The sequence below is a fragment of the Malus domestica genome, chromosome 02 (assembly GCF_042453785.1).
Source record: "Malus domestica chromosome 02, GDT2T_hap1".
NCBI classification, from domain to species: Eukaryota; Viridiplantae; Streptophyta; class Magnoliopsida; order Rosales; family Rosaceae; genus Malus; species Malus domestica.
In genome coordinates, this window is record NC_091662.1 from 20,140,837 (window position 1) to 20,154,240 (window position 13,404).

General features: G+C 34.4%; 1 protein-coding gene across 2 annotated transcripts; it reads right to left on the reverse strand.

The window, feature by feature from the left end:
• Nucleotides 1-5,818: 5,818 nt before the first annotated feature.
• Nucleotides 5,819-9,219, reverse strand: LOC103406043 (protein BRI1-5 ENHANCED 1). Of its 2 annotated transcripts, none has more exons than XM_070810797.1 (4): nucleotides 8,909-9,219; nucleotides 7,425-7,952; nucleotides 6,772-6,877; nucleotides 5,819-6,047 (listed from the first exon to the last, which is right to left on the reverse strand). In XM_070810797.1, exons 1-4 carry the CDS (start codon nucleotides 9,030-9,032, stop codon nucleotides 5,906-5,908), a joined length of 900 nt encoding a protein of 299 aa, XP_070666898.1. In that variant the 5' UTR covers nucleotides 9,033-9,219; the 3' UTR covers nucleotides 5,819-5,905. The 2 variants fall into 2 exon arrangements, with proteins under 2 accessions (XP_070666898.1, XP_028955039.1); XM_029099206.2 differs by having other exon boundaries at nucleotides 6,682-6,877; nucleotides 8,909-9,218.
• Nucleotides 9,220-13,404: the final 4,185 nt, after the last annotated feature.

The window sequence follows — 13,404 nt, forward strand, 5'->3', positions numbered from 1 at the left end:
TTCAAAACCCCAACCTTCAACCCAAAAGCCCAAAAGAATCCAAAAATACCCAACTATCAAGCAACATCGGTGCGGACAGCTTGTCAGAAAGCAGTTTGTGAAGTAATCTAGGTGGGTTCATTCAACGATCAAGTGGGGTTTGTATGTATTCCGGAGATTTCCAGTCCACTCTCTCTCTTCTCGTCAGATCGCAGCAGAATGGAGAACCATTGAGGCTCCAACGAGGGCGCCTAGACAGCCGCCTACCACCGCCTACCATTGCCTAGATCGCCTATATAGCGCCTAGGTGGCCGACTAAACCGTACTTGATTTTAAGAATGATTTGGCATAAATTCCAGCGGCCACCTAGGGCGTTTTTTAGAACACTGATGGGAATATAGAGAGGCACAAGGCAAGGTGCAAAAAGGTTCACTCAAAGAGATGGAGTTGATTATAAGGAAATTTTGAGTGTCCATCATTGGCTATGGTGGCACATTTTGATTTGGTTTTGCACCAAATAAATGTAAAAGCAGCTTTCTTAAATGGTGATTTAGAAGAATGCATATACATGAAGCAACTAGAGGGCTTTAGAGAAGAAGGAAATGAACATTTGATCTGCAAGTTGAAGAAGTCCATCTATGGACTAAAACAGGCATCAAGACAATGGTACCTTAAATTTCATCGAGTTGTTAAGGAACATGGCTCCACTGCAAATCCTCAGACACTTATATTTATTTGAAGATCAGTGGGAGTAGTTTTATCATTTTGCTTTATGTAGATGATATACTGCTTGCCACAAATACTCAAAGTTTGTTTGATGAAACCAAGTCTTTTCTAAAAAGGAATTTCTGAGATGAAAGATCTTGGAGAGGCATCATATATCCTAGGGATTGAAAATAAGAGGCAGAAGGAGAGGTTTGATTGGATTATCACATAAGGGTTATATAGAGCAAGTCTTGAAGAGATTCAACATGTCTTCTTGTGGTAGTATTGAAATGCCAATTTCGAAAGGTGATAAGTTAAGTAAGCAACAATGTCCTCAAAATGATTTGGAAAGGAGAATCATGAAAGGTAAATCATATGCATCTTTAGTGGGGAGTTTAAGTCTGCACAGTTAGACCAGATCTTGCTTTCACAATCAGTGTCCTTGGTAGATGTCAGTCCAATACATGAAAAGCTCAATGGAATGGAGCAAAGAGAGTACTGAGATATATTTGAAAGAACCAAGACACACATGTTGATTTTCAAAAGGACAAATAGTTTAGTCTTGGAAGGTTATAGTGATTCAGAATTTTCTGGATGCTCAGATGACCTCAAGTCAACTTTAGGTTATGTTTTTACGATGGCTTATGGGGCAGTCTCTTGTAGGAGTGTAAAGCAAGACACAATGGTAGCTGCAACTATGGTGTCAGAATATTTGTCATGCTGTCAGGCAATTTGGTTGAAGAACTTTATAATGGGACTGCAAGTTGTTGATTCAATCTCAAGGCCAATTCAAATTTACTGTGACAATAATGCATCAATAATCTTTCGAAGAATAATAAGAGGTCGGCTGCAACAAGAAACTTGGATATCAAGTATCTCACTGCTCCAGAAAAGGTAACGACACGCTTGGTCAAGATAGATTACTTGGAGACTAGTTCAATGATTACAGATCCTTTGAAGAAGCATGTTGCAAAAATGGGAGTATTAGCTGGTTTTGATGCAACAAATTAGTGGGAGCTGTGTGTTAGTTTTCTTTCCAGAAATTTATTTCTTCAGTTACAAGTTGTTAAGTTTGAAATATGCATTCAAGTATTAACACTGAAGAACTCTTCGCTCATAAAGTTAAATGCTGAAAGGTTGTTTAGTTTCCCTAAAGTACACATCTAATCATGATAGTATGTATGTATACATGAATACCTAATGAGTGACAATTCGTGGAATTGTTATAAAGATGACCTATCATATGTATACATGAATACATGATGAGTGACAATTCGTGGAATTGTTATAAAGATGAACAACCAAAGGACTTCAATTTGAGGCATCAAGATGAACTGTCTTATCAGTTCTAAACAGGACCATGAGTTAGATGTGTTTTTCGGTACATATATAGTCACACCTTCCGTTGTAAATATCTTGTTGGAGTTTGATGTATCGGTTAGTTTCATGAAAGTGATTATGTTACTCATGAAAGATAAGTACAATTCCTTCTAGTTCTTCATGAATACTGCTTGATGATCACAGCTTGAAATTGAGAACTTTGTTCCACAGCCATTCAAGAATAATTCCATATTGAGTTGTATAGTGTTAAACAAGTATTAGCTCTGGTGAGAGAATGTAAGTTCTATAGAGAACCAAACACTTGTTTATCACGTCTTTAGAGATCCGGAATTGTAAAAGATTAGGATTAATTATGTTTGTTAGCTATTATGGATTTGTATACTTAGGCCTCGTTTGACAGTTTGAACTGGACTAACTATTTCAGTCAGATAGGATGAATAGTCATCGGATAGTACTGACTGAATTAGTCGGACGTTTGGTGCAATATCAGATTAATAACCTTATTATTTATATTGTGTTTGGTTTGGGACTCTATCAGATAAGAAAGACTTAAAAATGTCATTATTTTAAAGAGAAATTTTGATGATTGATGAATTTGGAACTATGGTGAATTTTTCAACTCCAACTTTTACATCATATCCTTGGATCTATGATGAGTAGATTTTATATTATATATTTTACCCTAATCTTAGTATATTTTGGTTAATATTTTGGAAGAATTTTGATACTTTGAATTGTATTTTCAATATAGGACTTTCGACTTCCTCTGGAGCAAAACAGGACCAAATGGACGAATTTTGGAGTAATTCCAGTTGGAGGACGTTCGTGAGTCACTTAGCTTGATCGTATCAAACTTTGGGATTTTTCCACCAAACGGTTATTTTCTGGCAATGAAATAAAGAAGCAGTGCGCAGTGCTGGAAAATGACGTTTTTGGGCTTAAATTGCATTTTTGGAGCCCAAGATGATCTCGGATGGGTTCGTGGCCTTCTGGAAAAGTGTTCAGAATATTCCAAACATTAAATCCAGCTATCTTGGGCCAGTTTTGGAGCAGTTTATGGGTCCAAAACATGGCTGTTCAGATTTTAGGCGAATTTTACCATTTAATTTAGGGTTATGTTTCCTAGTTTATTGGATTATTAATTTTAGTTTTTAGGGTTTGTGTGGAGGCTTAGCAGATATATTGCTTGGCCGTCTACCATTTTTCTTTACGCTTTCTTTTATGCAATTTTGGAGACAGAGAGAATTGTTAGGGTTTTGATGACTTTTTACTTGAAGGTGCTTTCAATCATTTTCTTGAATATATTTTCTATGATTTCAATTATGAATATGCGGAACTAATTTCTTTTGCTAGGGCGAAGCCTTGAGCCTCTGCATGAATATGTGATTTTTAGTTAATTGCTTATGATTGATTGCATGCATACTTTGAATTGTTAATCTCCAGGATAAAAACTATCTAATTGTCTTAATGCCTGATCACCATTAGGATCTTTAGAAAAGTAATTTGATGCAATTTTGGTCGGAAGGTTCCCTGAAATTGACGATGTCTTCTTGTGATTAATAATTGTAATTTCACTTAGGATGAATATCACGTCTTAAGGATTGTATGGTTTTTCATTTTCATAAAGCATAATGAATCTTTCATGTTCAGATTTGATCCGAACGTCCGGACGGGTTGCATTTTAGATATGCGTTCTATGTTGGAGGTTCCAAGTAGAATATGAATTAGGAAAATCTAACCTTCAAAGTGGCATGTATAGATCATAAGTAATGGGTAAAAATTCATAGGATTGCTAGGTGATGGTGAAACCCTAGTGCTTTCTTAATTTTATTCTCCCAAAACTGTTTTCTTTTCTCTCCAGCTCTAATATTGCAGATTGTTTATTTTAATTCATTAATTTCGTTTTTATTTTATTTTAATTAGGTTATAAAATCAATCACCTCAATTTCTACTTTACAATAATTAAATGGAATCTAATTAGTTTCGAATTATTTAATAGTCCCTGTGGAGACGACCTTGCGAGATCCGTTTATACTACAATAACCTTGTGATTCTTGCAAGTAAAATAGGAGATTTAAGCCCGTTCACATGAGTAGTAAACATCCTATCAATCTACTCTCCAAATCTTGCTGTAGTCAAGCAGCACCTGCATCCACCATGCTTGATATTATGAATTCATCAGGCTTCATTCCAGATGCCAGGAGCCTATAAAATAAATCAAATGCACTTTCAATCCCCATCTTGAATATAACCTACAACATAGAGATAATAACCCAATTCACCAAAAAACTCAAGAAGCTGGAAATAATCGCCCAATCCATTTCTTCAATTGGGTTCAAATTTTCAACATACCTAACTCAGGATCTTTGCAATTCTTGCCAAAAACCCAACCCAATTGATTTATTTTCAAATGATTCGACCAATACCAGAAAAACAAACCAGGTAGTGAGTAGTGTTCTTCTGGCAGGGGAGATGGCGCACATGCAAAAAAAAAAAACTAGATTAATTTTTTTTCAGATCTGAAAATTGACAAACCCTATATTTTAATTAAAAGAAAAAATTATAATCAATTGCAAAATTAGAGAGAATAATAACCAAATTCAGTCAATTGAAAGAAAATTGCAAGAAAAATAGGAGGGTAGAAGAGAGTGAAGAAGAAGAAGAAAGATTGCAGGAAAAATAGAAGGAGAAGCGTGGAACAAAGAGGAGGAGGAGGAGGAGGAGGAGGAGGGCACAACAACCCAGGATTTAGATGAGAGAGCAAGCGATGCAAGAGGGACCAAGATAGTGAGAGGGGCAAGTTTTCTACCTGACTAAGAATGGTGTATTCAATTGAGAATTTGAGAGACTTTAATGGATTTATAAATCCATGAATTTTTATAGAGTTTAATTGATTTGTAGAGATTCATATAAAATTTTGATTCAATTCTCTCAAAATCTTATGGGAAGAGATGAGATTTGTGGATGCTTAAAATACACTACGAAATCTCTTCAATTCCCTCTAATTCTTCAACTTTATCAAATTCTTTAAAATCAATTTTTAATTGAATACACCTAGAATATTATAAACTTCTTTAAAATCTTAATTGAATACAGCCGGATTTCTAAGGATTTTAATAAACTATCTTAAAATTCTAATTAAATACACCTTGAATTTCAGAGAATCACTTAAAATCATGATTGAATACCCCTAGATTCATTAAAAGAATTATAATCCTTTAAAATCCTAATTGAATACACCCTCCTAAATAATCCTGTGGTCTTGGGATGTATAGTTAAATGGGTGTCAGCCGGATGAAATAAGTTAGGCCAGACTATTAATCTGGTGACTATTTAATACATACGGACACCAGACACCCAACTCTATATTATTAGTCCTATCTGATGTGTTATATAGCATACCAAACGAGGTCTTAGGGTTTCTTATAATGCTAGAGTCTGTGCTCTCTCACTTGACATGCAAACCTAAGAAACTTAAGCCCTATAAATTGAGCCTTGCGTACAGTGAGTGACGAGCTGCAGAAGAACCCTAACCCTAGCAGAAATGACTTCTTCAGGTTAGTGGTTATATTGGTAATGTGAAATTGAATTCCGTTGGTCATATACTTGTATTATATACTTACATTATCTTATTGTTGAATTTATATGAGTAGGGATGAGTATGTTTATTTAAAAATTACCAACAATTATATTCACGTCTTTAAGGCTCGTCATAACAAGAATTTCTTAAACCATGCACGGGTCAATACCAATAAGAACCAAGTACAGAACCTTGTTGGGAGGAAAAAATAGGGGGGGGGAAGTAAAACTGGTTATTCACACATCGCAGGGGAGTATTGACTACAAATTACAATGCATATTTACTTGTACAAAACATGAATTAAAGAAAACCCTTCTCTTTGTAGGATTGAACAGCGCCATCAAACATTTCACCAAGGCCGCATTTGAATTCGAATCCAGTATTCAACAGTTTCTTTGAAGAGACCTTAGTTCCTTTGTAACCTTTGACCTCCTTTAAGTAACTGAAAACGGAAAATGAAGAAGAAAAAAAATTACAAAAGAGGGTAAATATATAGGCCTCAACATATTTGACAACATAAAGGAGGCCATATTATCTCTACTAATTAATAAAACACTTATTGTCAACCAAAATTCTATGAAATTATCAGTTTAACCCTCTAATTAAAACAGAACATGAATAAGAAATATGGGGTAGGAATGTAATTTCACACAACCGAATTTTGCTGTTTTTTTTTTCAAAGTCTCACCTACATGTGATCCTTACATATCTCTAATTATATATATATATAAAAAAAAAAAAAAAAAGAACTTCCCACTCCCACATTCTCTATCACTCCCTTCCTCTCTCCTTCTATTTCAAGAACAAAAATAAAAAAATTTCTCACACACTTTGTGTGTGCCTATATGCTAGTGTTAATAAAAATAAGTTTTGCTAGAATAAGTAGTTCATGTGTGGACAAGTGGCTACTTATCCGTTAACAAGTGCCAAATTGGTTGTGAGGCCTATTTCAATCAAGTTGTAAATGACTTGGATATGTTGTGAAAACCCTTCACAATTAACTTACAACATATGAACAATTGATTCTAGCATTTCTTTTATAACAATATAGTTAGAGAAGAAACAATTTATCTCACTCTGGTATTTGTATTTGAAGTTCGGGGTATCTTGGAGGAAGAAATTCATATAATTCATGAATCGATGTTTGCACTGACGAACAAATGTACCTTCCTTTTGCATTAGGGTACTCCAGAAGATAGATATGTGCACTTGCTACATCATCTATGTGCACCATATATGTGTTAATAAGATACTTACATAGATCCTGGTTACCTACATAGGTCAAAATATTACAAAATTAACAAAACACACAAAAAAAAAAAAAAAAAAAACGATTGAAGATCTCATACTAGAATACTGAATTTGTTCACGAAATACTATTTCAATGCACGTTTTCATTAATATACTGTCTAATAGTAAATATGGTTTAAAATAAACCCAGATTTAAAATATTGACGCATTCGTCATTTTGATGAACAAAATTTGTTAAAAGACTTGATGTCTCTCGTGATGCTGCCAGAATGTAGCGCAATTAGAAAAGAGTACCTATCAAACATGACACGACAAATGGTTATTTGTTTCCAAATTAGATACATCAGAAAGAAAAATTCTAGAATTTGCATTCTTGAAATTAATAATTAGATCGTGAAAAAATTTAAGAGATTTTATAACCGGACGAATCTGAGCCACTCAAAAGATAAGAAAAAGCATGGATTGAACTATAGTAGAAAGATTGTCCAAAAATGGAATGAACCACTAAGCTGCATGTGTGTGGCCAAATATATCGTTAACAAAAGCATATAGTTTAAGAGAAAAGTACCAGAAATGGGAGCCATTCCCATGTACACCGAAGAAGGAATATTTGAACAAATGAAGGGTCCAACAACTATGGGAAGAATCACAGTGACAACATCCAATCCATGTTTTTCTGCAAACTCCAAAGCCGTCTGCTCCACCACAGTCTTAGAAACCAAGTAAGAAGAGCCTACAAGACCGCTGCTTTTGCAGATATCGATCTCACTCCATGTATTTTCATCAGTTTCACTTAAACCTTTGCTGTTGAACAATATTGCTGCCAAACTAGAAGTGTAAACGATGCGTTTCACAGTCTTGGAGTTCAGGCATGCCTTCAAAATACCTAGGGTTCCTTCTAGGGCTCTCTTGGTCACAGTTTCCTCTGGCTCTTTGTTATCAATGTCCATAGGGTGAGCAAGGTGGAAGACTCCGGTGCAGCCTTGGATGGCCTCATCAAAAGTCTCAGGTTGGTTGAGATCTGCATGGAAGATTTGGAGTCTGTCCGATGCTCCTGGTAGGGTTGTTAGGTAGCTGATATCTCTCTTGCTTTCAGCTGCTAGATGTATATAAACATGAGCTCATGTAATTATATGTTAAAAGGCCACAAAGGAAATCTATAGAAAAAAGAAAAATGGGGAAAGATTAAGTTGATAAAGAAATTGGACAATTATAGGACTAATATTTCACTGAATTTAGTAACATCCGGAATGATGTTGGATTAGTTCTCACACATATAAACTACTGATGCCATTCATTCACACATAAATTGATAACATTCATTGATAGATAACTGCCGTCATACTTTCAGTGCACGTTTAATAACACGATAGAACTATGCCATACAATTGAAACGAATTGGCAATGCGTGGAGAAAAACAAGATGTGTGTGTTGTGTATGTGTTTAGAATGTTTCACCAGCGGACCACTGGCCACACACAGATGAAAGTTTGTCCCTTTAACTACCAATTTATAGAAACAAACCGCCCCAAAATGTTGTTCTTTAACTTATATCCATCCCTCACAAATTTTTGTGTGGCTCACTAAATGACAAAAAAAACTTTACATTTTAGCTCAAATTTACTATTGATTTGCATTAAGCAGAGAAAATCATATTTCAAAACACTATAGACAAGTTATAACATTATTCTAATCTCCCAGTAACATTCAAACTTTGAAATTTTATACTTAAATATATATTGGTTGAATTTTTAACGCCCCACATAGACAACATTCTGAGTTCGCCGTGCTGGGATGTTTTTATGTTTGTCTAGTCCCGATCATGTTAGATTATGAGATCAAACAATTGCAATAGTAACGTATAACGCATTGCATAAGAATTACAATAAACTTATATGTTCAGATATAGCTTCTAGGTAGAAAACTGAAGTGACATGTCAACTAGAATTTCATACATATCTTCTAACTAAATTGATCATTATCATCAAAACTCAACAACATTCAACATGACTATAAAACCATAGAATTTGTTGGTCGTCTGATCTGAGTTACCTGCAGGATTGAATCTAACCGTAGCTCGAACGGAGTAACCATGCTGAAGAAGCCTCATAATCAGCCAAGAAGCGACATATCCTGTTCCACCAGTTACACAAACTGTTCCCCTACCCTCTTCCATCTCACTCTCTCTCTCTCTCTCTCTCTCTCTCTCTCTCTCTCTCTCTATAGATCTCTATATGTGTGATTTGGCTAATTAATCAGGATCATGGAAGCTTAAATACAAGATAATTGATTAGTTTGCGAGATAATTAATTAGTTTGCGATAGTTAAGGGTCAATAGTTTGTGAGTTTGTCATTACAGCTAGTTCTTGCACATTCTTTGCGTTTCTTCAGGAGGCAATGAATTTGACATATGATAAGGTTACGTAATTTACGATTTTAAATTCTCTACCCTATATACATATGCAAACAACCACGACATAGACGAATTGAATATACCCCTTTTTCAGTCCTTATGTCTCCATGTTTCTGTTGACGTTCTAAATTAATGTTCATTTTTGTACATATAAAAATCTATAGCCGCTGGCTCCGGCTTCGAGCCGGTGGCAGCTCCTCTCCCCCTTCTCTTAGCCTTCCTCATCCTCTTCTCCTGGATAATTGCAGAGCTGTTTTCTGTTTTAGTACATTGCCGTTTATAAGTGTCATTGCCGTTTATAAGTGTCCCCTTGGTGAAGTTATTTGTGAGCCTCTCCTAGTGGTATTTTGATTTTGTGTTCGTGTGTTATCGTCTCCTCTTAGGTCTACTTCGTTGTTTATGTTAGCTTCGTTGATGGTGTTGAGCAACAAACTCATGGTGGTATCGATATATACTAGTTGGTTCTTTGTCAGTTCTTCTTCGGAGTCAGTAATGGTTGTTATCAAAGAATGTCCTCCTATTCATTACATACAATTTTTGTGCGCAGAATATGTGTCAAAACATGAAGTGTTAGATTTTTTTCATGAGTAATGGAGTTCCTAAAGATTTGAAGTTTCATCTCCTCAGTCTTGAAGTTTAGGTGTGGATGACTTAGATGCGTTCCTTTGCTTATTCTAGGGCTAATCTTGCTCTCAAATTCGTTAATATGGTGATAACTAGTTTGACCATGTTGCCCTTTTATATTTTTTTAAGTCTGTTTAGATTGAGGATCTCTTAAATTTAACCCAGAATATTTTCTTAATGCTTGTATCGGCATTATAATTTGAACTACATTATTGCTAACATATTGTGAGGTTAAACTCACATCTCTTCTTTATTGTAGGAAATATCGATTGTTAAAAAAATATATATATATTAGACCGTTATCATTTTGCCTAAAAAAATTGAGGTTGATGTATTACCACTTATATTAATGCAACTATTAATCTATTTATCTAATTCTAACTGTACATGACGAACATATTACACATCATTTGAAGCTGTTTGATATTAGTTTAATAATATACAGCCGATCACGAGGATAACTAACGTTGACTATGTATTTTATATGACGCACTATATCGTGTCAACGAATTGTTTGTTTTTATATTAGAAATATAGTACGATAATTAATCGAAAGTGTAACAAGACAACCAGAGTTCTAATTTATTTTGCAATCCATCCTTTTCCTTAGATCATTTGGTTGAGTACTCATCACAATAATTTGCTTGTATATGCAAGATGCCTTGTATAATCAATTAGTTCATACTTCCTAACAACTTCTTAAAATAGTGAAAACACAGTCAAAACGTATTATTTTTAAGAACATTTCCTTCAATTTATGTCTTTGGAAAAGAATTTCACTTATGTCAAGTAATGAAAATGATTTAAATTTTAATGAAAATGATTAAATTTTGAGAACTTTAATGAAAAGCTTTTGGTATTGTTCACTTTAACGAAAAACTACATTTTTACACTAAAAAGTTAATCCTGGTACTATTCACTTCACCCTTTATTTTGTCCTTATGGTTAAAACTCAAAGTTTCCAAGTCCTTTTAATTAGTTTTCCTTTAAATTTTTGGTAGTTTTAACAAAACACTTTCTATACTGTTCACTTTTAATGAAAAACCAAATTTATACATTTCCCAGGTACTATTCACTATACCTTTAAAAATGACTTTTCATTAAAAGAAAAGTTTTTTTTTGAACTTTTCGTTAGTTTTTCTTAAATTTTAAGGGAAAGAAGAAAAATTTAATATAATAAAAAATAGAAAACTAATAGATGAGAAGGACTAATGAAAAGTTCTCAGAACTCATTGAGGAAAATATGCAGCAGCAAGCTGAGTTGATAAGGAGAAACAAGGAGAAGAGTGAAACAATTGAGCGGCTTTTGACCCAGGTTCATAAGCTAACGGATGAGAACAATATTTTGAGGAGTCATCTGGGAAGCCATAAGGAATAAGGATACTAATGACCATACAATTATTAGCCTCAGTTTCAAGGTCTTAAGTCCAAGGGGCCATTTTTCCTTGGAAGGCTCACTGGATGCAATGGAACTTGATCTTATATGGCTACTTTTTTTACTTAATTAAGTGGCGTTTTAAGTTTTCAAGTGTATCTGTTAATATGTTTTCATAATACATATGAAGATTCCGAGTGCATTATAACATTTGTTTTGATTTCGGCACCTTATAAAGAATTTGTTAATGTTTTTTCACACACACTCTCTCTCCCTTCCTTACTATTTTTTTAAATTGAACATTGACTATGTCTAGAACTGAATATTGACTATTTCTTAAAATGAATATTAGTATTATCATTATTTCTTAAACTAAACATTGACTATTTTTATAATTGAACACAGATACTATCATTATTGAGAAAGAGAGAGAATTTGGGTGAGGTTGGAACAAAATAACAAAATTTAGTTTGTGCGAAATTACATTGCTGCTCATAATTTTATTTTGTGATTGAAGATCAAATTGTCTTTTCACTATTTTTTGGTTGACAAAGAAAACTTTGTTAATAGGTAATTTAGATTTATCCAATCATATGGACTGTTGCATGCAGACATGCATAATACGATAATCCTGGTACTTTTGAAGACGTTCCAAAAAGTTACTTTCTCGATTGTTCACTCACATCATAAACTAAAATAAAATTTGTAAAACACAACAACCTGCACTTGTTGTAGAAAGTAGAAACTCCGATGCCCAATTTTACAGGCCATAACTTTCGGTCGTTGTGAGGATCGTTGCTAATTTATAAAAATTGTATGACAAGATTTTCAAAGAGTTATCCTAAATCAAAGGGTCATGGCAGATGGTGTTTTGCCGCATTGACGAAAAGCAAGTATGTTTATGCATCCTGATGTGAGTTTGATCCCACCAATCTCCCTTCATCCTAACAACTAACAATTTAACTGACTAACGCTATCGATTTTAAAAAATAAAAATATAAAAAAAATCAAAGGGTCGTGCCAATTTCCAAAGACGATTTGAAGAACCAAATTACCTAAAGGTTAAGTAATTTGGTTTCCAAGTTATTTGACTCTCATGGTGATTTATATTTGATTGACAAAAATCATGGAATCGAGATAGTCTAGCTAACTATTTGGAACCCTAATTAAGTAAGACATATTGTACATGCCTTGGTGGGACAACATTTAAGTTCAATAGTGATTTGGTGTATCTCTCTGTCAACTATAGTATGGAATGCATGGATGGAACCTCGATCACCAAGAAGTGGAACATCGCCAAACTCAAGCGATACTGCCCTTAGATGCACCATCCAAATTACATGTGATTTGATTCCCTTCCTGGGATAGACAATCCATTCCAGACTAAATTGCAACGTCGCCGTCTGTGCAAAGACAAGTTCATGGAGAACTCATCTCCCAATGCTCCACCATAGGTTTATCATAAAAAATGATCCCTGATGTAATTTTTACATTATATCATTTTTTTTCTTAGAACTACTGCAATGATTTGATTCTCCTTCCCAGAAATATGTAGGCAATCTTTTCTTAATTCAATCACACCCCTTTATCAATCAACCCTATTTCATTCATTAATAAAGAAGTTATGAAATTTATTTGTTCTATGTATGTTTCTTATTCTTCTTTTTAGTGATGTTGGGAATACCTAATTCATTCGAATAAAGCATAAATTTTGAAAACTTCACACGATTGCAAGTCTAAAAATTCGAGCAGACGCTGTCAGAGGAGTCTCCTTTAGCCCATCCCACACAATACAGTTAACAGGTTATGAGACTCAAACAGTAATAAGTGTGGTCATGATTGGTGGGCTACGAGCATAGGTACATAGTGATCTGACCCAGAAGTCTATTGCACCATCTGGCCTCCGGAAAGTTTGTACAACTAGTGAGGTTGTGCGTTATAACATTCAAATCGGGCTCTACGCCATTCAAGGAAATGGTCGGAAGGGCGATTTGAAAACCATCTTGATGTGGCTCTGAACTCCGACCTCAAGTACGACTACTTCTATCATGTACCAACATATTAAGTCAAGTGTATTATGAAACAACATATGTTAGTAGGTTCGAATGAGGCATCCAAACTAGGCAATCCCTAAGA

Bases quoted from the DNA above. Each gene is read 5' to 3' on its own strand.
- LOC103406043 (XM_029099206.2), bottom strand. From the start codon at position 9,032: ATGGAAGAGGGTAGGGGAACAGTTTGTGTAACTGGTGGAACAGGATAT. The intron at 6,878-7,424 runs GTACTTTTCTCT...TGACCTATGTAG, and splicing joins GGGAATGGCTCCCATTTCTG to GTAACCAGGATCTATGTAAG. The intron at 6,048-6,681 runs GTGAGATAAATT...TTCCGTTTTCAG, and splicing joins CTTCAAATACAAATACCAGA to TTACTTAAAGGAGGTCAAAG.